General features: G+C 36.6%; 1 protein-coding gene across 1 annotated transcript in view; it reads right to left on the bottom strand.

Annotated features, from left to right (window-relative positions):
• Positions 1-23,426, bottom strand: part of CSMD3 (CUB and Sushi multiple domains 3) — a 1,469,335-nt gene that overhangs the window by 52,013 nt on the left and 1,393,896 nt on the right. The window contains exons 58-61 of the mRNA XM_061439111.1: positions 22,339-22,521; positions 18,690-18,866; positions 3,082-3,261; positions 1,210-1,383 (exon numbers count right to left, since the gene is read on the bottom strand). Coding sequence (XP_061295095.1) covers positions 1,210-1,383; positions 3,082-3,261; positions 18,690-18,866; positions 22,339-22,521 — 714 coding nt within the window. The remainder of the gene's footprint in view (positions 1-1,209; positions 1,384-3,081; positions 3,262-18,689; positions 18,867-22,338; positions 22,522-23,426) is intronic.

The following is a 23,426-nucleotide window of genomic DNA, read 5'->3' as shown; positions in this document are numbered from 1 at the left end:
TACTTTGGCCACCTCATGGGAAGAGTTGATTCATTGGAAAAGACCCTGATGCTGAGAGGGATTGGGGGCAAGAGGAGAAGGTGACAACAGAGGATGAGATGGCTGGATGGCATCACTGACTGGATGGATGTGAGTCCCAGTGAACTCTGGGAGTTGGTGATGGACAGGGAGGCCTGGGGTGCTGCGGTTTATGGAGTCGCAAATAGTCGGACACAACTGAGTGACTGATCTGATCTGATCTGAGCTGATCTATAATCTTTAAAACTTTTATATTTAATTCTCTAATGAATTTGACATTGATTTGTTATTTAGTGTAAGATAAAGACTCTCTCTGTGTGTGTGTGTGTGTGTGTGTGTATATAAATGAACTGCTGCTGCTGCTGCTAAGTCGCCTCAGTTGTGTCCGACTCTGTGCGACCCCATAGAGGGCAGCCCACTAGGCTCCTGTGTCCCTGGGATTCTCCAGGCAAGAATACTGGAGTGGGTTGCCATTTCCTTCTCCAGTGCATGAAAGTGAAAAGTGAAAGTGAAGTCGCTCAGTCGTGCCCGACTCTTAGCGACCCCATGGACTGGAGCTTACCAGGCTCCTCCATGCATGGGATTTTCCAGGCAAGAGTACTGGAGTGGGGTGCCATTGCCTTCTCCAATAAATGAACTACCTTATTGCATTAATTGAAATGTCCATTCTTCCCCCACTGATTTGTTCCATAATACATTAAGTATCGATACATGGTCTATACTCTGTATTCTCTAACACTGGTTTCTGTCTGTCTATGCCAGCACCAACGCTGCAATGTTTTAATTACCATAGCCTTCTAAGTTTAATATCTGCCAAGGATTACACTACATGCTAGGGTAGAAAAGTGAATGAAACAAGAATATTTGCCTTCAAGGAACACAAACCTGAGTAGAGGGCATCACCCAAAAAACAAGATAAGTAAAAAGTATAGTGTGTTTTGCACACAAAGCAGTTTGGCCTGAAATTTAGTCAGACAGAAGGAATATAATGGTTGGATTACATAAAAAATAGCTACATTGGTAAATACTGTTTTTAACTGAATTTTAATTATGCATGGGAAAGAGCTTAACAATCTCATTTTTGTTCTAGCAAAATCTGGAAAAAATATATAACAGTTATAATCTCAGTAAAGTAGCTCTAAGAGAGTGAAAGTAGAAAAATATAAATTTTAGAATGGAAATTATACTTACGTAAGCATTGTGGTACTTCCCCACTCCAGGTACCATTCCCTACACAGGTCAAAACGGCAGGGAAGGACAGTTCATAGCCTGGAGAACAGATGTAGCTAATACTAAAACCCCAGTCAAAATTTGTTCCTTCCAACCTTCCATTAGAGATCTGGGGAGGAGTTGGGCAGGTAACAGCTGCAATTACATTAAAAACGATTAGACACAGCTGTTGAAATATCCTGGTGTTAACAGAAATAAATATCATTAGAAGAAGCATATGTGCTAATTTAACCTTTTGGAGGACAATATGGTGTGACATGTTTTATTCTCTTGGTAGTATTCCTGAAACATCCCTGGAATTAATTCTTCTAGGACGAGACTACTTCTTGGCAACATAATGGCTACTGGTTCTCAGAGGTTCTCTTACAAAATAACAAGCTTCCTGACATTGAAAGAAAGGAAAAAGAGGATGACCTCTTATCCAGTATACTGCAACTGATTAATTATTAGTTTTATGTAAAATCATTTCCAGCAACCTTTAGACAGACTGAAGAGCTGTGTTTGGCTATATACAGAGTTACACTGTAGCAAGGAACCTGGAAGTAAATCTGTGACATTTTTGAAACACAGATGATGTATCTCATTAAAATATCTCTATTAGTTCTATTAACCACTTAGATTCATATGCTAAATATTATTGTAGGGTTCTAAATGCATTATAAAATTTTTGATAATTCATTTTTAAAATTAAGATGTCCTTGAGAAAAGATAGGTTGGATAAGGAGATATAGATGAAAGGAAAAAGAGGGCCACCAATTATGAAATCTAAAAAGGAGGAATGATTTTATTTTGATGACTAGCAACATATATAAATAATTTTTAGAGTTATATAATATTGTCATTAACATAATCAATAATTTATGAAATAATATGTAAATATAAAATATTTGTTTATATATTTTCATATACTAACTGTATATTTATCATGATCTGATTAGGAAATTGTGTAATCAAGAAAAAAAGACATGCATTGGAATTATTCTTTTAGTGTTAGATTATGTCAGGGAGACATTAAACTGACAATTCACAGGTATTTAGAGATGTACCTTAATGAGAAATCTCAATGATTAAAAATCACTATTATTATAAAACAATACATATTGTCTGAATGTATAGTATTTTACAAGTAATCAAATAATCGGCAAAAAACTTATGTAAAGAGTTTCAATGGAAAACAGCATAAAGTAGTAAACTTATACCTGTATTATCTAAAATATTACTTCCAACTTCCAGATTGCATTCTTCAAAGAAATAGTTTTACCTTTTAAGAACAGGTAAAGTTCTATAATTCAGGCTGATTGCTTTCAAATTATAGAAGGTTTTTCTCCCATTCTTGAATAACTGACCCAGGTGGATAACCAAATTAAAGTTATATTTAATTACAGCTATATTCTCTATTAAATACTCATTGACCCGCATAAATGATGATGGTGATTATGTATCACATAACATGATATATATTTTTTTGGCAGTGCCATGTCAGCATGTGGTGTCTTAGTTCCCTGATTAGGGATTGAACCTGTGCCTCTGCATTGGAAGAGCAGAATCTTAACCAGTAGACTGCCAGGGAAGTCCCAGAAAATATTTTTGCTGTATTACAGTTCATTGTTATTACTTAGAATGAGATACAACATTTTTGTTAAAAAATTTTAAAATCTTATATGTTATTATCTATATGGTTTAAAAGTAAAGACTGAAGCACTCAATTTTGGTACCAGAAAAAAAAATGAAATGATACAAAAAACACTATTTAAATTTATTTAAATATGCATATTGATACAGAAAATATATAGTGATTATCACTAATAAATATTGACAAAATCATTATCTTACCTCTACAAGTTGGCATGACTCCACTCCATGTGCCATTAGTTGTACAAGTCCTGATTCTTGAACCATTTAATTCCATTGTATAGCCTGGCTGGCACATGTAAGAAACATTCTGTCCAACCACATAATCATCTCCATATCTCAGTCCATTGGCTGGTATACCTGGGTCTCCACAACTGATTACTATTAATATGGATTGGAAAAGCAGATGGTTAATGTGACATGTTTTTAATGTAGAGGAATAGTAAGCATATGGCATAATTAATATAAAATTAGGTAAAATTAGTTATTATGTTCATTTTAATGATAAAACATAAGCATATTTAAACCACACTCTATCAATTCCTAACTATGACCATTTACTTATTACAGATTTTATACATATGGTCCAGAAATGGTCATTTAGACTCTTTAAATGTTAATATGCTAATATATTGTAGGAAACTCTGATGTGGTAACCTCTTTCAATCTTAATTAAATAATCATAGAGAAGCCATGCTATCAGATCAAGATTTCTAACAGAATATTTTAAATTTATACTCCTATGTATGGTTACTGAAATCTCTAAATTATGAGGCTTGCTGGACTGAGACCTTATTTTCTGCACAGTATCACTCAACTGATATTACAATAGTTTTTCATTAAATGATGTCAGGTACAAAAATAATAATTTTATTGAATAAGTGAAAGAATGAATAAACTATAAAATGTGAATTTATCACATACTGGGTGAGATACACAATTTGTAAGCACAATGAAAAAATGAAAATGTCAACTAATACAATTATGTAAAGTTTAAAAATAAAATAAAATTAGAAAAAAAAAAAAAGAAAATGTCAATTAGGGATAGAGAAATCAATTTCCCATTTCCACCATCTCATCGTCATCCCAAGTGATAGAACAACCCCAAGGAAATTGCAACCTCCATTCTGGAATATGCCTGCTTCCTGAATTAGGAGTTAGTAAGAGGCCTATGTGGAGAAGACAATGGCAACCCACTCCAGTACTCTTGCCTGGAGAACCCCATGGATGGAGGAGCCTGGTAGGCTACAGTCCATGGGGTCGCTAAGAGTCAGACACTACTGGGCGACTTCACTTTCACTTTTCACTTTCATGCACTGGAGAAGGAAATGGCAACCCACTCCAGTGTTCTTGCCTGGAGAATCCCAGGGACAGACGAGCCTGATGGTCTGCCGTCTACGGGGCTGCACAGAGTCAGACATGACTGACTCGACTTAGCAGCAGCAGCAGCAAGAGGCCTATGTCAAGTGCTTATTATATCTTCCTTGTTATTGCCAGTCCAGGAAAGGGTAAACCATTGCCCTGCTCTGCTCTAAGACTCCATGAATATATACAACTCCAACTAACCCCACCCATACCTGCACCCAGACCCCCATAAAAGAAAGGAGAACAAGGTACAATGTGAGCATCCCTCTGGTGATACATGATGGACAGGCTGGGCACAGGGTATCAGTGGCTCAGAGCAGGGGTGGGAGTGGGAAGGCCAGGCAAGGGCACCAGTTGGTAGGAAACTAAAGGCCTATAACATAACCTAGGAAGACAGGGAGGCAGGGAGGCAAATTTCACATGAGCAGAGCAGTGGCTCAGCGGTAAAGAATCTGCTTGCTAAGCAGGAGACATGGGTTTGATTTCTGGGTTAGGAAGATCCCCTGGAGAAGGAAATGGAAACCCACTACAATATTCTTGCCTGGAGAATCCTGTGGACAGAGGAGCCTGATCAGCTAAGTCCAGGAGGTCGTAAAGAGTTGGACACAACTTAGCAATTAAACAATAACAACAAAATCTCCAAACCCTTAGCACATGCTCCATTGTTCCAGTGGACTTCAATTATAAAACACAAATTCAACGATTAAACCATTAAGAATTTGAGACAGCGACCATCGAGTATTAAACCCCAAGCACAGGAAACTTTAGAGCATGAAGTTCTGTCAATAATGCTGGTCCATAAATATTGATCAAATTACATATAAAATTTCTCATTTTTGATGGTTTTTCCAGTAGTCATGTATGGATGTGACAGTTGAACCATAAAGAAAGCTGAGTGCGAAAGAATTGAGGCTTTTGAACTGTGGTATTGGAGAAGACTCTTGAGAGTCCCTTGGACTGCAAGGAGATACAACCAGTCCATCCTAAAGGAGGTCAGTCCTGAGTGTTCATCGAAGCTGAAACTCTAATACTTTGGTCACCTGATGCAAAGAACTGACTCATTTGAAAAGACCCTGATGTTGGGAAAGATTGAAGGCAGGAGGAGGAGACAACAGAGGATGACATGGTTGGATGGCATCAGTGACTCAATGGACGTGAGTTTGAGTAAAAGTTGGTGATGGACAGGGAGGCCTGGCATGCTGCAGTCCATGGTGTTGCAAAGAGTCAGACACGACTAAGCGACTGAACTGAACTGATGGTGCCATATAAGAACTTTCAAAAAGATCAGTGATAGCATAAGAAATTTAAGCATATTTAAGTCTAAGTATGGGATTTACAAACAAGGTATGTATGTGTGTGTTCATTTATGAACAAGGTTTAATAGAGATCATATATATACATAAGCTTCCCTTGTAGCTCAGTTGATAAAGAATCTGCCTGCAATGCCGGAGACCTGGGTTGAATTCCTGGGTCGGGAAGATCCTCTGGAGAAGAAAATTGCAATAAACTCCAGTATTCTTGCCTGGAGAATCCCATGGACAGAAGCACTTGGCAGGCTACCGTCCATTGGGTCACAAGAGTTGAACACGAGTTAGCGACTAAACCATCAAACCACCATCAGCCATAAAAGCACTTGCTGTTTCGAAAACCATTATTTGAGCTGCTGCTGCTAAGTCGCTTCAGTCGTGTCCGACTCTGTGTGACCCCATAGACGGCAGCCCACCAGGCTCCCCGTCCCTGGGATTCTCCAGGCAAGAACACTGGAGTGGGTTGCCATTTCCTTCTCCAATGCATGAAAGTGGAAAGTGAAAAGTCAAAAGTGAAGTCGCTCAGTCGTGTCCGACTCATAGAGACCCCATGGACTGCAACCTATCAGGCTCCTTCGTCCATGGGATTTTCCAGGCAAAAGTACTGGAGTGGGGTGCCACTGCCTTCTCCAAACACTTGGCTAAATGCATTGTTGTGGCTAAGAGCAAAAGGAAAACAGAAGGTTACACGCTTCCTTTTCTGGAGACAAAATCAAGTAGCAAACCAGCCTTTCAGTATTTTTTTTTTTTTTGGCTTTTGAATCACTTTTTTTTTTCATAAATGGACAAATAATTTTACCAGGTAAATCTAGGTTATACTGTTTCATTTTCATTTTTAATGATTTCTAGTATTTCTAATGTCTAAGGTTAAAGACCAAAAATAGATTAAGACAAAGAAGACCTTAATGGCAATTAAATTATACTGTGTTTTATTAACTTACCACTAAAAATTATGAATGCCAAGGTTTGTTTCATATTAATCTAATCTGTTGAGCCAGGAAGTTTTAGGACCATGAATGATGATATTTAAATTACAGAACAATATTCACAACACTCCATTTGATAATCCTCAGAACCCCCAAGAGTTTCCTGAAATTACACTCATTGATGTTTCCATCTGACTCCTAATAAGAGCTCTGTGTATAGAATGACTTTTGTTTTTTTCATTATTGATGAGGAAAATATATTTTTAAATTGTAAAACTGAGTTGGATAGAAAACCAAATCCTGCTTATTTACCAAAACGTGTCAATTCTTTTTGCAGTTTTAAAATATGTAATCATATAAAAAAGTTTGACTTCCATTTATTTTCTTGTATTTTACTTTTTTATATTCTATATATTGTTATTTTATTTATTTTTTATATATATTGTTATTTTATATCTTTAATCTAGATTTAAAATTAAGAAGAATAAAAATTAAAGCAAATACCAACAGACAATTATTTTTTTTCTGGGCAGTACTTTAGAGACTGAATTAGAATTCTGGCAAGAGAGAACAGCTAACCCAATCATAAGGCACATAAGCTTAGTGAGATGTAGCCACCAAAAGAGACGACAGAGGGTTTATTTCAGAGAGGCACTGAGAAAGAGTTCTGCATATCTTGGCAGCATCATGAATGGAATGCCTGATAACAACAGCTTCAGAAGGATTTGTCTGGTGGCTTCATAATGAAGCAAAGGCCAAAGAGGCAGTTTCCTACAGCAACAATCTTTGTAAATAGCACCTGCTCCACAAGTCAATTCATTCACCACCAGCTTGTTTTCAACAACAAAAAGAGGCTTTCTGGGGTTTTTTTTTTGGTTTTTTTTTAGGGAAAACCTTAGGATAGTGGCTCTTTAGGACTGTACCCTAAAATTCAGAGACAGTGCATAGCAGCAAGTTGCTGTGATTTAATTCAAGAAAATCTCTTCTAAGGTCACTAGAATCCTTTATGCACGCAGCATGAGTGTATGCACGTGCACTCATCCACACACTCATACCCCAATAAACCCATGGAGACAGTTGTTTTGTCTATTTCCCTTAGAATTATCTAAGCCTAGTCTAGTGCATGACTCATAAGAGATTAAATAAATACTTGTTTGAAGAGTAAATGAGTGAATGGATATGTAAGGAATGATTAAATAACTCAGATTCTCAAAAATATATAAGCTGAAAGGTTTGAATTTGGTTTTGTGGGAACTTTTCTCATTAGTTTCTATCGATTAGTTCCTAGTTTCTAATTGATGCCCATTTGATATTATTTATGATACATCTAAGTATAAACCTCTACAGCCAATATAAGACATAACTGTGGTATTTCTAGTCAATCTATGCCACTTCAAATCTACTTTCTCTTTTAGCTTCTTAAATGAGCATTATAAATCTGCATTTTTAAATAGAACATCAATATAACACAAATTATTTTTGACTCTGTATCTAATGAACATATTTGATGGTAATACATATAGATCCATATGACTTGTTTTTAATGACATGACATTCCCTTGCATGGATATACATACACCATGATTCATGTAATCAAACCCATGTGACAGTTGAACTATCCCACCAATTTCCCACTGGCCACAAAGCAGCAATGGATATGTTTACTCGGGCACATGTGCTTTGCTGGGTTTCAAGTAGAGAACAGAATTCTCCTCTAGCACAGTGAAGTTGCAGAAAGGTGATCAAGCCATCTCCAGGGTAACACTTCTGATTCTATACAATCTCCAAATTCAGAAGTCGGTTTCCCTTTTTAGTATTTCAGTAAGGTAAGTTTTTTTGATATTAACTTTGGCACTATTGACATTTCATACCAATCACTCTTAGTTGCTTTTTATTCATTGGGAATGTTTAACATTGATCTCTACTTGCACATGCCATTCACTTGCACTATGATAATCTAATATATGTCCAGACACTGCCAAATGTCCCCCGGGAAGCAAAATCACCCCTAAATGAGAGCACTGCACTGAACATTAGCTCTCTTCTGGAGACAAATACTCTCTTCCAACAACACAAGAAACAACTCCACACATGGACATCACCAGATAGTCAATATGAAATCAGACTGATTATATTCTTTGCAGCTGAAGATGGAGAAGCTCTATACGGTCAGCAAAAACAAGACTGGGAGCTGACTATGGCTCAGAACACGAACTCCTTATTGCAAAATTCAGACTTAAATTAAAGAAAGTAGGGAAAACCACTAGACCATTCAGGTAAAAAGTCCTAAGAGCCAAGGCAAGCTGGCATAAGTCTTTTTGAAGGATGTTGCCATTATGGCCATTATCCCTACCATAGTTTGGCCTCAGGACAAAATACAGGGAGGAAACAGAGCCCCACCCATCAACAGAAAACTGGATTAAAGATTTACTAAGCATGATGCTCTTGAGAAGACTCTTGAGAGTCCCTTGGACTGCAAGGAGATCCAACCAGTCCATTCTGAAGGAGATCAGCCCTGGGATTTCTTTGGAAGGAATGATGCTAAAGCTGAAACTCCAGTACTTTGGCCACCTCATGCGAAGAGTTGACTCATTGGAAAAGACTCAGATGCTGGGAGGGATTGGGGGCAGGAGGAGAAGGGGACGACAGAGGATGAGATGGCTGAATGGCATCACTGACTCAATGGATGTGAGCCTGAGTGAACTCCAGGAGTTGGTGATGGACAGGGAGGCCTGGTGTGCTGCGATTCATGGGGTCGCAAAGAGTCGGACACGACTGATCGACTGAACTGAACTGAACTGAAGCATGATGCCAGCACAGCCAGTCCCTCCCAGCAGGAAGTATCCACAAGCCTCTTACCCATCAGAGGACAGATAGAATGAAATCACAATCACAGAAAACTAACCAAACTGATCACGAATCATAGCCTTGTCTAACCCAATGAAACTATGAGCCAGGCTGTGTAGGGTCATCCAAGATGGACGGGCCATGGGGGAGTTCTGACAAATAGTGGTCCACTGGAGAAGGGAATGGCAAACCACTTCAGTATTCTTGCCTTGAGAACACCATGAACAATATAAAAAGGCAAGAGATATGACACCGAAAGATGATATCCCCAGGCTGGTAAAGGCCAAGTATGCTATCGGAAAAGAGTGGAGAAATAACTCCAGAAAGAATGAAGACATGGAGCCAAAGTGAAAACAATGCCCAGGTGTGGATGTGACTGGTGATGGAATTACAGTCCAAAACTGTAAAGAACAATATTGCATAGGAACTTAGAATGTTAGGTCCATGAATCAAAGTAAATTGGAGGTGGTCAAACGGGAGATGACAAGAGTGAACAATGACATTTTAGGATTCAGTGAACTAAAATGGACCAGAATGTGCGAATTTAATTCAGATGAGTATTAAATCTACTATAATGGCAAGTATCACTTAGAAGAAATGAAGTAGCCCTCCTAGTCAATAAAAGAGTCTGAAATGCAGTACTTGTGTGCCATCTCAAAAACGACAGAATGATCTCTGTTCGTTTCCAAGGCAAACCATTCAATACCACAGTAATCCAAGTCTATGCTCCAACCACTAATGCCAAAGAAGCTGAATAGTTCTATGAAGACCAACAAGACCTTATAGAATGAACATCAACAAAAGATGTCCTTTTCATCATAGGGAACTGGAATGCAAAGTTCAGTTCAGTTCAGTAGCTCAGTCATGTCCAGCTCTTTGCAAACCCCATGGACTACAGCATGCCATGCCTCCCTATCCCATCACCAACTCCTGGAGTTTACTCAAATTCATGTCCATTGAATTGGTTATGCCATCCAATCATCTCATCCTCAGTCATTTCCTTCTCCTCCTGCCTTCAATCTTTCCCAGCATCAGGGGAAAGATTGGCTCTTTTCAAATGAGTCAATTCTTCGCATTAGGTGGCCAAAGTATTGGAGTTTCAGCTTCAACATCAGGCATTCCAATGAATACTCAGGACTGATTTCCTTTAGGATGGACTGGTTGGATCTCCTTGCAGTTCAAGGGACTCTCAAGAGTTCTCCAACAACACAGTTCAAAAGCATCAGTTCTGCCCTCAGCTTTCTTTATAGTCCAACTTTCATATCCGTACATGACTACTGGAAAAAACATAGCCTTGACTAGATGGATCTTTGTTGGCAAAGAAATGTCTCTGCTTTTTAATATGCTGTCTAGGTCGGTCATAACTTCCCTTCCAAGGAGTAAGCATCTTTTAATTTCATGGCTGCAGTCAAAATCTGCAGTGATTTTAGAGCTCTCCAAAATAAAATCTGCCACTGTTTCCACTGTTTCTCCATCTATTTGCCATGAAGTGATGGGACCAGATACCATGATCTTTGTTTTCTCAATGTTGAGTTTTAAGCCAACTTTTTCATTCTCCTCTTGCACTTTCATCAAGAGGCTCTTTAGTTCTTCACTTTCTGCCATAAGGGTGCTGTCATCTGCATATCTGAGGTTATTGATATTTCTCCTGGCAATCTTGATTCCAGCTTGTGCTTCCTCCAGCCCAGCGTTTCTCATGATGTACTCTGCATATAGGTTAAATAAGCAGGGTGACAATATACAGCCTTGACATACTCTTTTTCCTATTTGGAACCAGTCTGTTGTTCCATGTCCAGTTCTAACTGTTGCTTCCTGACCTGCATACAGATTTCTCAAGAGGCAGGTCAGGTGGTCTGGTATTCCCATCTCTTTCAGAATTTTCTAGTTTATTGTGATCCACACAGTCAAAGGCTTTGGCATAGTTGACAAAGCAAAAATAGATATTTTTCTGGAACTCTCTTGCTTTTTCAGTGATTCAGTGGATGTTGGCAATTTGATCTCTGGTTCCTCTGCCTTTTCTAAAACCAGCCTGAACATCTGGAAGTTCACAGTGCATGTACTGTTGACCTAGCTCGGAGAAATTTGAGCATTACTTTGCTAGCATGTGAGATGAGTGTAATTGTGTGGTATTTGAGCATTCTTTGGCATTTCCCTTATTTGTGATTGGAAAGAAAACTGACTTTTACAGTCCTGTGGCCACTGCTGAGTTTTCCAAATTTGCTGGCATATTGACTGCAGCACTTTCACAGAATCATCTTTTAGGATTTGAAATAACTCAACTAGAATTCCATCACCTCCACTAGCTTTGTTTGTAGTGATGTTTCCTAAGGTACACTTGACTTCACATTCCAGGATGTCTGGTTCTAGGTGAGTGATCACACCACCGTGATTATCTGGGTCATGAAGATCTTTTTTGTAGTTTTTCTGTGTATTGTTGCCACCTGTTCTTAATATCTTCTGCTTCTTAGTTCCATACCATTCCTGTCATTTATCGAGTCCATCTTTGCATGAAATGTTCCCTTGGTATCTCTAATTTTCTTGAAGAGATCTCTAGTCTTTCCCATTCTAGTTTTTCCCTCTATTTATTTGCACTGATCACTGAGGAAGGTTTTCTTATCTCTCCTTGCTATTCTTTGGAACTCTGCATTCAGATGCTTATATCTTTCCTTTTCTCCTTTGTTTTTGGCTTCTCTTCTTTTCACAGCTATTTGTAAGGCCTCATCAGACAGCCATTTTGCTTTTTTTTAAAAAATTTTATTTTATTTTTAAACTGTACAATATTGTATTAGTTTTGCCAAATATCGAAATGAATCTGTCACAGGTATACATGTATTCCGCGTGCTGAACCCTCCACCCTCCTCCTTCCCCATACCATCCCTCTGGGTCGTCCCAGTGCACCAGCCCCAAGCATCCAGTATCGTGCATCAAACCTGGACTGGCAACTCATTTCATACATGATATTATACATGTTTCAATGCCATTCTCCCAAATCTTCCCACCCTCTCCCTCTCCCATAGAGTCCATAAGACTGATCTATACATCAGTGTCTCTTTTGCTGTCTCGTACACAGGGTTATTGTTACCATCTTTCTAAATTCCATATATATGCGTTAGTATACTGTATTGGTGTTTTTCTTTCTGGCTTACTTCACTCTGTATAATAGGCTCCAGTTTCATCCCCCTCATTAGAACTGATTCAAATGTATTCTTTTTAATGGCTGAGTAATACTCCATTGTGTATATGTACCACAGCTTTCTTATCCATTCATCTGCTGATGGACATCTAGGTTGCTTCCATGTCGTGGCTATTATAAACAGTGCTGCGATGAATGCTGGGGTACACGTGTCTCTTTCTCTTCTGGTTTCCTCAGTGTATATGCCCAGCAGTGGGATTGCTGGATCATAAGGCAGTTCTATTTCGTTTTTTAAGGAATCTCCACACTGTTCTCCATAGTGGCTGTACTAGTTTGCATTCCCACCAACAGTGTAAGAGGGTTTCCTTTTCTCCACACCCTCTCTAGCTACTGGAGGAATCAACCTATCTGACTTCAGGCTCTACTACAAAGCCACAGTTATCAAGACAGTATGGTACTGGCACAAAGACAGAAATATAGATCAATGGAACAAAATAGAAAGCCCAGAGATAAATCCATGCACATATGGACACCTTATCTTTGACAAAGGAGGCAAGAATATACAATGGATTAAAGACAATCTCTTTAACAAGTGGTGCTGGGAAAACTGGTCAACCACTTGTAAAAGAATGAAACTACAACACTTTCTAACACCATACACAAAAATAAACTCAAAATGGATTAAAGATCTAAACGTAAGACCAGAAGCCATTTTACTTTTATGCATTGTACGAAAAGTAGGAAGTTAAGAGATACCTGGAGTAACAGGCAAGTTTGGCTTTGGAGTACAAAATGAAGCAGGGCAAAGGCTAAGAGTTTTGCCAAGAGAATCCACTGGTCATAGCACACTCTCTTCCAAAAACACAAATGCTAACAAATGGTAAACACTGAATGACATATTTTTATTTATGCATAAAAATAATAAAAATAATAACAATTTGAATGAAAAGGATAAAAGGGAAGTTTTGTTTTGCTTAGGTGGGTTTTCCAAAAATTTGAATCAGGAATGTGGTTTAGAAATTTAGTCCAATACTTTAATTTTTCTTACACCTAGTTTAATTCAATTAATATTTATATCCTTGTATATAGATACTATAAAAAATGCCCACAAAAGACCATTACATTAAATCAAAACTTATGAAAAACATATTTTATTTGAACTTACAGTTTCCTTTATTTCTAAGAAATTTAAAAATTCATCCAACGGGAAATTTTCTCTGTTTATGTGGTGGAAATGATTGCTCAGTGGTGAGCTCTGTCAGTAGTTGCTGTTTAGTCACTAATTCATGTCTGACTTTGTGACTCAGTGGAATGTAGCACGCCAGGATTCCCTGTCCTTCACTATCTCCTAGAGTTTGCTCAAACTCATGGACACTGAGGTGCTGATGCCATCCAACCATCTCCTCCTCTGTTCCCCTCTTTTCCTGCCCTCAGTCTTTCCAGCATCATGGTCTTTTCCACTGAGTCAGCTCTTTGCATCATGTGGCCAAGTATTGGAGCTTCAGTTTCAGCATCAGGCCTTACAGGGAATATTCAGATTGATTTCCTTTAGGATTGACTGGTATGATCTCCTTGCTGTCCAAGGGACTCTCAAGATTCTTCTGTAGCACCACAATTCAGACGCACCAATTCTTTGGCACTCAGCCATCATTGTGGTCCAACTCTCATATCTGTACATGATTACTGTAAAACCAAAGCTTTGTCTAGATGGACCTTTGTTGGCAAAGTGATATCCCAGGTTTTTTAATATGCTATCTATGTTTATCATAGGTTTTTCCCCAAGAAGGAAGCGTCTTTTACTTTTGTGGCTGCAGCCAAAATCCACAGTGATTTTGTAGCCCAAGAATATAAGATCTGTTACCATTTACACATTTTCCCCATCTATTTGCCATGAAGTATTGCGACTGGATGCCATGATTTTAGTTTATTGAATGTTTAAAACCAGCTTTTTCACTCTCTTATTTCACCCTCATCAAAAGGCTCTTTAGTTCCTCTTTGCTTTCTGCCATTAGAGTGGTATCATCTGCATATCTGAAGTTGTTGTTATTTCTCCCAGAATCTTGATTCCAGCATGTGAGTCATCCAGCCCAGCATTTTACATGATGTACTCAGCATATATAATTTAAATAAGTTGGGTGACAATTTGCAGCCTTGATGTACTCCCTTCCCAATATGGAACCAGTCAGTTGTTCCATATCCAGTTCTAACTGTTGCTTCTTGACTTGCAACCAGGTTTCTCAGAAGAGAGGTAAGGCGGTCTGATATTCCTATCTCTTTAAAAATTTTCCACAATTTGTTAAGATTCACAAGACAAAGTTAGTAGTTAGTAAGTCAATTAAATGAACTGGTGCCTCAGTTTCCTGACCTATGCATGAGAGTCTATGCCACGATCTCTTCCAGCTCTAAAGTTACACTATTCTATCAATCATTTCTTTAAATCAACTTCCATTGCAAATTAACAAGAAAGACTCTGAAACTCTGGTTCTAAGCAATGGATCACTGCATATTAATTTTTAGTATCTTAAATTCTTTAATTATAAAAGTTTAATCTGTTTTAATTTCCAATGAAACTTCTCTCTGTGTTCTTTTTGGAAGGATAATTTTAGTTCTGCCTTTGGTTTGGGTTGCTTCTAGGTTTTAGCAGTTTTTTTGCCTAAATCGAAAAAGATTTGAAGAAGTAAATCAACAATTAAAATTCTCAGTTTTCAGTTTAACAGCAATATATCATTTAAAAGCTAATGTTTGAAATGCCTTACTGAACATAATACTTCTCCTTAAGGGACTTACACAAAAAAAAGAGTTTATATTTTGATATGTTATTTCCTACCAGTCTGTCTTGATTGAGTGTTTTTAACTTGGTTAAAAATTTCCTAAGGAAAACAAAGACGATTCAGTAAAAAATTTAATGCAATATCAGTCTTAAGAATTAGGATGTGTTTATTTGTTTATCTTTACTAAAACTGGCAAACACTTTAGATAAACACTTAGGTATTTACCCATGAATAAATGAAATTGTTATTCAACATGAAAAAATGTGCTACTCAGCAGATTTCCTTTACTCTGAATGTATTCATTATTTCATTCTTTTCCATAACTGTATATTGAAACACTTTCCCTGATGACTCAGCATGTAGGTAAAAAATTTGCCTGCAATGCAGGAGATACAGGAGACTCCGGTTCTATTTCTGGTTTGGGATGATCCCCTGGAGGAGATGTGGCAACCCACTGCAGTATTCCTGCCTAGAGAATTCCTTGGACAGAGGAGCCTGGCAGGCTACAGTCCAAAGGGTCACAAAGAATCAGACACGACTGAGTGACTAACACTTGCATATACCAGAATCATGTGTCACGTTATGTATAAAATTACAAGCCCTTTCTACAAGTATTTTAAAATGGAGTAGAATGGTAAGTCATATGTACTAATAGCTAAAAAAAAAAAGCTCATATGAGATACATGAGTCAGTCAATAACTATTTACTAAATTTACATATCATGGGCTAGAGGGTCAATGAGATAAAACAGCCCTGATTCCTATTACCCTTTGAGGTTTATAGTTTAGTGGTATAAGTAATTGAAATAGAAGAGTTAAACAGCATTGAGCGAGATCAGTTTTAGCCAAAGGGATATGAAGAAGAAGTGTCCTAGCAGGGTTTTTCCCAAATGTGCCATTTGAGCTAATATTTCAAGGGCACTGGGTAAGAGTTTTAAAGGCTCAGGTAGGGTGGTATAGAATGAAAACAACAAAGCCTATTTGTCCAGGGGATCTTCCCAACCGAGGGACTGAACTTATGTCATGTGCGTTGCAGGCAGATGCTTTACCATCTGAGACACCAGGGAAGCCCTATAGTATGAAAAGAGTAAAGCATATTTGTTAATTGTTAAATTGTTCAGTTTTACAAAAATGACACGTTTTCAAAGAAAGTGGGAGACTTTCTTTCCTTCAAGACAGAAAAACAAGGAAGTTGTTTTAAAACAACTTCTCAACCCTACTCCCCCTCAAAAAAAAAAATAAAAAATAAAAATACAGCTTTCATCAGGCAGCAAAGCACAGTAAACCTCGAGTGACAGGAAACAGATGAGATGAGTTCTATGACTGTCTCATCTTATTGCCCAAAGATATTTTTTCAGCGGGCACAGGAAGAAGGACCCTATGCAAAGCCAAGTGGATTCCCTGAGTTTTAAAGATGGATTGGACAGAAGAGGACAAAGTGGAACTTTATGAGATGGAATACAAAAGAGGACACGCATTCACAAAAATCTTTGGAGACCTAGGAGAAAACCTGATTAAGCCAAGACCAAACTGTCCAAAGAGAAATAAAGAACTTCTCCCAAAGAGGAGATATAACAGTATCTGGTACTGACACAAGGCCAGGAATATTACTTATTACTGACTCAGATCAATAACTGGAAATTATTTTGCTACTGCAGATTTGGCTGATTGTTCTAATAGTGCTTATTTCAACGACCTTTGAGCTGTAGTTTGTCCTCAGCTTTCCAGAGACAAAATAATCACACAGTATCTCAACAGCCTTGCCATCACACACAGTTTTCAAGGAAGATATTAACTATTAATACAACCAACTTTCTCCAGAATCACAAATACGATATGGCATTACTTTGATGGCATCCTCCTATGAATAGATTGTTTTCAGTCATTTATTCAGAAAGTACAAATACTCACAAAGGAGCTAAAGAAAAAAAAAAAAAGGCAGGTGATGGATCATTTACCCACATACAGTACAAGGTCTAGCTTATATATTTCTGGAAATTACTACATCAGCCAAGAGTGGATCCATTACTGACACGGTCAAGAAATATTGACCTTCTCAGCACCAACGTCTTTTTGAATCCTGGAAGCAGTATGCTTCTCATTTACAAATTTTATTTATGCCCATTTATTTTGATATTCACAAACTATTTTTAATGAAGACCTCTATTTCAAAAGTATAATCTGTTCAAATTTTAATACACAAGAAACTCCATTAGTGTCCTGAGAGCCTACTTCATTCAAAGACTTTGGCAACTTCTCATAACTCCTTGAGTGAGTCTCTGAACAGACATAAAATAGTTCTTCTTTCAAAAATTTCATGATTTATATGATGCTGCTGCAGTTCCTCTTAATTAATATAAGCAGCCATGATTTTCCAGTGGATAAATTATTGTTTGTTAAGTAAATTCTATTTTTTTCCATAGGTAAGCATTAATGTATATATAGGAATTTTAAGTACATTTAAAAATCCATCAAGTGGGTAATTTCTTTATGATGCTGAATCACTAGAATGCCATAAGATTTTACATCTCAAGAGGGCAAATCTGCCACTAAGATTTCCCTAAACAGTGCTGCTGCTGCTGCTGCTAAGTCACTTCAGTCGTGTCCGACTCTGTGCGACCCCGTAGACGGCAGCCCACCAGGCTCCCCCGTCCCTGGGATTCTCCAGGCAAGAACACTGGAGTGGGTTGCCATTTCCTTCTCCAATGCATGAAAGTGAAAAATGAAAGTGAAGTTGCTCAGTCGTGTCCGACTCTTAGTGACTCCATGGACTGTAGCCTACCAGGCTCCTCTGTCCATGGGATTTTCCAGGCAGGAGTACTGGAGTGGGGTGCCATTGCCTTCTCCCTAAACAGTGCAAGAACCCATAAATAATCAGTCCACTTTTCAAAAAACCAAGTTAACAATTAATATGTATGAGATTGGCAAAATAAAATTTCATTCTATTTTTAGTCTTGAATGTTATATGTTTAGTCTTGATTATAGGGGATAATTCATCTCTATTTTTAATATACTGTAAAATTATATTTAATAACACTGATTTTCTGTGATCCCTCTTTTCTCTGCCTATATAATACCTTGGAAGCTGAATCTTAAACTCACTAGTATACATGCGACCATAACACTACTATCATTTTTAGGGGAAAGTGAAAGAGTGGCTCAGTCTTGTCTGACTCTTTGTGACCCTATGTACTAGAGCCCACTGGGCTCCTTTGTCCATGGAAATCTTCAGGCAAGAATACTGGAGTAGGTTGCCATTCCCTTCTCCTTGGGATCTTCCACCCAGGGATTGAACCCAGGTCTCCTGCATTGTAGGCAGATTCCTTATGGTCTGAACCACCTATAAATATTCAAACTCTTGCCTGGTTTGATTAATTATAATACAAAACACAGACATACATGTTTATACAACTACTTTTCATACGTCTAGTGATATTTCAAAATATTGAAAAAAAACTTACTTGTACAGTTAGGCAAAGTTCCAGACCACGTTCCATTGGCTGTGCACTGCCTAACTGAAGGTCCAGAGAGAATATATCCCTCCACGCAGGAATAAATGACTGAACTAGAAAATGTTGTGCCATCAATCCGAAAGACTTTTCCATTGGCTGTTGTCCCAGGGTTACCACACTGTACAGCTATAAAACAAAATGGTCAAGAGTATATATAAAAATAGTGCATTCAAGAATCCTCTCACGAACAGTTAAGGAATAAATGATTGTTTCAAATTGTCCAAAGAAGCTATAAAAATCCTTTAAGCATTGAAGTCTGTTTTATGAGGAGTTAAAATTCAAGATGAATTTATATTGATTTTATTAGTTTACTTACTGGGATACAAATCATAGAATAGCTATTTTTTATGATTTTTGTTAGTCATTTTGGTAAAAACTTTGCACATAATTACTTGAGTATTGCTTTTGGGTAATATAAAATCTTTCAAAGAAGGATTTTAAGAGTCTCTGCCTAAAAAACTACTCATGTAAGATTGGAAGATATGTAATGAGAAGCAACAAAGATTTACTACAATTATATTTGTTAGAAAACAAATATAAAATATACACTTAAATATTATAAGCATTGTGTTTGCTTTTATATAACTGGTTTGCATTAAAACTTTATAATCTCTATTTCTGGACCAAAGTCTACAAAAATAAACTGAATAAAACAAAGTAGGAATGATTTTCATTAAGTTTTCAATACATCCTAAATAGGAGTCACAAACATAAATGCCTTATATGATTATTCCATATTATGTTTAACTACTTGCCATCAACGGCATAAGCGAATTTTTTATATATTAAAAAAGAAGCCTATGTCAGTCACAATATCTACTTTTGTTGCAGTATAAGAAAACTTCCTAAGACTTTACAAATTTTAAGGCTATTTGTATGAATATGAAGTATAATTATACATTTTAAGGGAAGTCACTCAGTCGTGTCCGACTCTTTGTGACCCCATGGACTGTAGCCCACAAGGCTCCTCCATCCATGGAATTTTCAAGGCAAGAGTACTGGAGTGGGTTGCCATTTCCTTCTCCAGGGGCTCTTCCCAACCCAGAGATCGAACCAGGGTCTCCTGCATTTTGGGCAGATGCTTTACCCGTCTGAGCCATCAGGGAATCCCTACATCTTAAATACTTAATTTTGTCTGTCATTTTTAGCGGTGCTATAGGTTTGTGGGTAGACAGGAAACAAACAGTTTGCAAATAATAATTTGGGCATCTTTCATAAAGGTTAGTAATGGGATACTGTTCCATTCTGTGTGTATTCAGGATCTACTAACCAATGTCCTGCTGATAAACATGAAATTCAATTTAGTTTAGTTTCTCTAACATTTTGGGTTATAATATACTCTAGCTTAAATATACAACTATGTACATTGATCCTATTTTTAAGGTAAATTTCTAAAAGTGGAATTTCTGGATAATTTTAAGTTTTGAACAATATTTTGAGTATATACAGAGTTATCCAAATTATCAGAACACTATATAACAATACACATTTGTATCAATGGTGTGAAAGTTTGCTTATTTTCACACAACCCCTCCAATATCATGTCCCATCATTTTTAAAAACCTTGTCAGTTTGTCAAAGAATGTTACACTCTTTAAATCTGTAATTTTTTATTTAAGATATTTTATCATATTCATTTGATATTTTAATATTTAATCTTTAATAGATATTTAATATTTAATAGATAATCTATTGTATTCTCAGAAAGGTTTTCCATTACTAAAGTAATACGGCACTACAAAACATTTGAAATAAAGAGAATAAAAGTATTACAAATTTCACCTCTCTGTAATATTGTCATTTTTATTATATTGACTTTTATATTTTTCTCTCAAGTGACTATCATTTCCTATGATTTTAATAGAATGCATAATTTTGAATCTTATTTTTCAACTAAGCTTTGTATGATACATTTTCTCATATTGCTTCATGGCTTATTCTAGTATTTTCACTATCACATTATGTAAATATACAATTTCCTATGTGATATTTTTTCTAGTGTTGTCAGATTGGTTCCTGTTTTTGGTAGTTAGAGTGTTTGAAATAAAAATAATGATCTTTATGATTGTGTGTTCTCTTAAATATTTTTATTTTCTTTAGGAACTAAATTCTCAAAAATGGAGTTAATAGGTCAAAGCTAACAATATATATGCATTTTATCAAATTAATCTAAAATGTAATAAAAAGGCTCCAGATATGCTTTGAAGTTCTAGTTTTGCTGTACATACACTACAATTTCATATTAAAACAAATGAAAAATGATGCTTTGATGCTTAACCATAATTTTCTGATTAGTACTTATGCAGAATTTCTTCTATAACTGCAATTTTTTTTTGCTCTTTTGTATTTTCTGTTTATTTGTTCTTTCTATTCATTTACTAGAATCTGTTTTACAAAGTGAATTGCATGGGCTCCATTTTATGAGAAAAGTATTAATTCTGTTATATTTGCTACAACTCCTACTTCTGTTTTATCTATAATGTATATATGAACAAAACAAGGTTAGCACTGGGTTGAGTTGCATTTCATCTAAAAATATTTTGCAGTACAGCTGAACAAAAGGCTGACTTAGCTATCACCCTCATAATGTGCAACATCATTATAAAGACTTTGCCTTTGGTAACTAAGCTTGAGAAATGAAGTGAAGACAGCGTACTTAGTGTCTTTTGCTCAACAACTTTGTTCCCCAACCTATAACGGAAACTGATTTGTAATTCTCTCTTACCAGTATTAAATTCAGTCCACTTAAAAGATGAATGCCTTTCCTAAAATATAGATATAGTTTTTAAACATAATAAAAAGTTTCTGAAATATAGTCAATTAAAAAACTGTTAAGAAGGTTCCACTGGGAATTGTTTTCTATTTATAAAACCAATACATTTGGTACAACATCAAGCAAGTTTCATAAATACTTTTGTAAGTTTAGCTTTTGCCCTAAAATAACCTCAAAAAAGAGCAATTTAAATTATAAGGATATTTTCCCTGCAACATTTTCTTTTTAGTCAATATTGTAAAGATTTGATCCTGTTAACTCTGAATCGATCAGAACAATTCTGTGCTGTGCTGTGCTTTGTCGCTCAATTGTGTCTGACTGACTCTTTGCGACCCCATGGACTGTAGCCAACCAGGTTCCTCTGTTCTGGTTATTAGCAATACCCATAAATGAAAAACATCATGTATACTTAGACATCTTTCTATATTTTACCATTTCTACAAACCTGAAAACTAAAACATATTGTGAGGTAATGTGTTGATGTAAGAACAACCCAATGTTTTTCCTAGTGCTGTCAACAATTCAGAGCACTGTGATGGGGGAAAAATACCTTTTTAGCTTTTCCAATCTTGATATCTGCTGTGATGTGAATAACGTTTGTATATAAATGACACTTGAGACATACTTGAGACTAAATTAATAATTATTACCTGTCATATTTCTTTTATATGATAGTATTGGTAAAACTGGAATACTACTACTTTTATTCCGTGGTTGAAGACAGAGAGTACTGGAAGGAGTAATTTCACTTAGCAGCACACAGTTGAATGTGATCCACATCAAATTCCAGCATTCTCAATGTTATTAGTTTCTACTTGACTTTACCTTTGCATTCGGGCTGCCTTCCAGTCCAACTGCCATTGGGTAAACATGTTCTTTCTTCTGAACCATGAAGGATATAACCAGTATCACAGGCAAAGCGTACAGAACTCTTGGTTCGGAAATCGCTTTCTTGTCTAGAACCGTGACCAGGAGTACCTGGATCCCCACATGTACCAGTAGCATCACCTGCAATTCAGTACAGTCCAAGTTAATTTAATTCAATAAACATTTATTAAACTCATGATTTAGTCCATCAATCCTGTGGGCATTTTTTTTGTTGCTGTTAATGTTGTGCTTTAATATGGTAAGTTGACTGGGTAAAATCGTAATTCATATTTTCCATTTGACTCCAGTCACAAGAAAAAGCCTAAAGGAAAAAGAAAATAGTTGTGGAGCATGGTGTTATTTTCCAGTGATATTTGGAAACATCTAATAAGTTGAAGACATTTCGTTAGTATTTCCTGAATCTAGTTCTTAACCAAGGTAATGGAAAATTCATAATTGACAATTCTTTGGGCTCAAATGACAATGGATTCATACAGTTAAAATTTATAATGTGGATTTGGCAATTTTCATCTTTTCTTCTCTGAATTAAAATCAGTTTCTGTTAAAACAGAACAGTGATGTGTTGGAAAATGTAAATATTAAAGTATAATATTTCTAGTCTAAACTTATACCATTTAATCTTCTCTATTAATGACCATTGACCAAAGATGAAAAAACTCCATACTTTTTATACATAAAAGTACAAAAATGAATTATAAACAAAGACTAGAAACTCTGACAAGTTGTTAAGAAGGATTTTGCTCATGACAGGGTGTTTCTCTTGACTATAGTGTGTAGGGTGTGCTCAGTCCCATTCTCATTTCTTAAATATGTCTAATTAAAGTTGCCACAACTAGCATTCAGTAAGACAGATAGAGAAAAGACAGAGAGAGACAGAGAAACAGAGAGAGAAAGTTGAAGGTATAATCATTGAAAGTGCTTTCTGTCTACCTAGATGCCAATTTTGACATGCTCTGTGCATCTGGAATCTTTCCTAATACTTTCTTATCATCATATGAGCAATATTAATAACCACATAAAGATTT

Source organism: Bos javanicus, chromosome 14, assembly GCF_032452875.1.
Source record: "Bos javanicus breed banteng chromosome 14, ARS-OSU_banteng_1.0, whole genome shotgun sequence".
NCBI lineage: Eukaryota > Metazoa > Chordata > Mammalia > Artiodactyla > Bovidae > Bos > Bos javanicus.
This window is presented reverse-complemented; position numbering and strand designations above follow the sequence as displayed.